Below are 1,973 nucleotides of genomic sequence, written 5' to 3'. Positions count from 1 at the left end.
AAGAGAAAAGGGACCAAATGTTGAAAATGTTGAGAGGCACCTGCTTACAATCTCAGCAGACATTTGTTCTATTTCTCATGTTTCTATTTTTTAACCAGGTTTAATACAGTGAAAAAACAACTTTTCCATATCAGCAGCATTAAAATTCTCCTGAAATACCAAATCCTACTTACCGTTTACTTCAATCAGGTTTGCATTTTTTTGATTCAAAATAACATAGAGCTCCCGCCGATCAGACTTCTTTCCAACAACCCAGTAATCACTCATGGCCTTCACGATGATCTCCTCATCCTCATCCACTCTGCAAGAGGAGAGTTCAGAAAGCGCCGTTCGTTATTCACATGGCTAGACGGGGAAAGCAAGCATTCCAAAACGAGAACAGGAAATGGAACGGGCGCACATGGCATTTAAAAGGCTCAGGGAGTCCTGGGCGAGGGAACCGGTGACTTAGGGGCTCCCAAGTGTGTGTCTGGAAGTGGCGCCCATGAAGGTGGTTCAAGCTTGAACCCCATGGAAAGGGCTCTGGGTCATTTGGCTTTGAAGGGACTTTCCGTGTCTTTTTTCTTAGAAAGGGGACACCTGATTGGAGAAGTGGCTGGAATCACCTGGTGAAGTCACTGTTGATGTCACCGAGAATCTTCATTAAATCCGGGTGCACGGAAGTGAGTGACACACTGGGTGTTTTCCTCATGTGAACTGTGCTCTTCTCGGCCAGATTCATGTGGTTGAAGTAAATAAACTTAAACTGGGGTTCTTTCTCAGACCTGTACAAACATGTCACAAAGACGGTTAAACTGGGGTTCTTTCTCAGACCTGTACAAACATGTCACAAAGATGGTAATACCCTGGATGGATATAGCCAAACAATACAACTAGATTCTTTTTTAAAATTTTTTTGAGATGGAGTCTCACTGTCACCCAGGCTGGAGTGCAGTGACACAGTCTCGGCTCACTGCAATCTCCACCTCCTGGGTTCAAGCGATTCTCCTGCCTCAGCCTCCTGAGTAGCTGGGATTACAGGTGCCTCCCACCATGCCCGGGTAAGTTTTGTATTTTTAGTAGAGACAGGGTTTCACCATGTTGGCCAGGATAGTCTTGATCTCCTGACCTTGTGATCCGCCCACCCCGGCCTCCCAAAGTGCAGGGATTACAGGCTTAAGTGCCCATGCCCGGCCCACCCCTCTTTTTCTAAACAAAGTTTCACGGGAGCATCGCCATCGCCACACGTTCACGTGTTGTCTGCTTTCCCACCAAAATGACACTTGAGTAGTTGTAACACATACATCTACATACAGCCCGGGACGCCTGAAATGCTTCTTATTTGGTCCTTTACCGAAAAAGGCTGCCGACCCTGCGTTAGGAGAGTAACATCTCATTCCTCCCCCAGTGCGGGGAAGGAGCGTCCCGTGGAAATGAACCTGCCTCGTGACCGAAGCCTACGACAATATGTATGTAACAAAGCTTTTCCTCCTATCATCCCCAGTGGAAATCATCGTAAAACACAGTCGCCTTTTCCACTGCAGTCTAATGAACATTTTAAATGGGATACACTTTTTATTTCCTAAACTGACTAGGCAGTGCTGTGACACTGCCTCCCAGGTCAGCGTCTGTGACCTCCTTGGGGACCTAGTGGGAAAAGCTCAGCCTCGCCCCTCCCAGGGCCCCTCCCCTCCCCTCACTGCACCCTCACTGCACACCCTGGGCCTGGGATGGAGCCGAGCACAGCCCCGCCCCGGGCTCAGAAGCCTCCTCTACTTGCTTCGGGGTTAGCAGCCATGTTCTGGAGGGCTGGGGGTGCCAGAAATCCGACCTCCGGACAAGTGGGGTACTACTGAAATACTCTACATCTAGGCAAAGAAAGAACGTGGAGGATTTAGTTTCCAGGACATGAAAAGAAACTTCTTATAAAACCAGATTTTGTTTTCAGTAGCTCCCTAAGGCTAAGGAAAGTATAATGACAAGAAAAACTGGAA

General features: G+C 48.0%; 1 protein-coding gene across 1 annotated transcript in view; it reads right to left on the bottom strand.

The window, feature by feature from the left end:
• Positions 1-165: 165 nt before the first annotated feature.
• CCZ1B (CCZ1 vacuolar protein trafficking and biogenesis associated homolog B (S. cerevisiae)) overlaps positions 166-1,973 on the bottom strand; it is a 29,193-nt gene continuing 27,385 nt past the window's right edge. The window contains exons 12-13 of the mRNA XM_011985841.1: positions 606-764; positions 166-301 (exon numbers count right to left, since the gene is read on the bottom strand). Coding sequence (XP_011841231.1) covers positions 166-301; positions 606-764 — 295 coding nt within the window. The remainder of the gene's footprint in view (positions 302-605; positions 765-1,973) is intronic.

Source organism: Mandrillus leucophaeus, unplaced genomic scaffold (assembly GCF_000951045.1).
Source record: "Mandrillus leucophaeus isolate KB7577 unplaced genomic scaffold, Mleu.le_1.0 Scaffold29, whole genome shotgun sequence".
NCBI classification, from domain to species: Eukaryota; Metazoa; Chordata; class Mammalia; order Primates; family Cercopithecidae; genus Mandrillus; species Mandrillus leucophaeus.
Note: the sequence above shows the minus strand (reverse complement) of the source record. Positions and strands in the feature narration are given on the sequence as shown.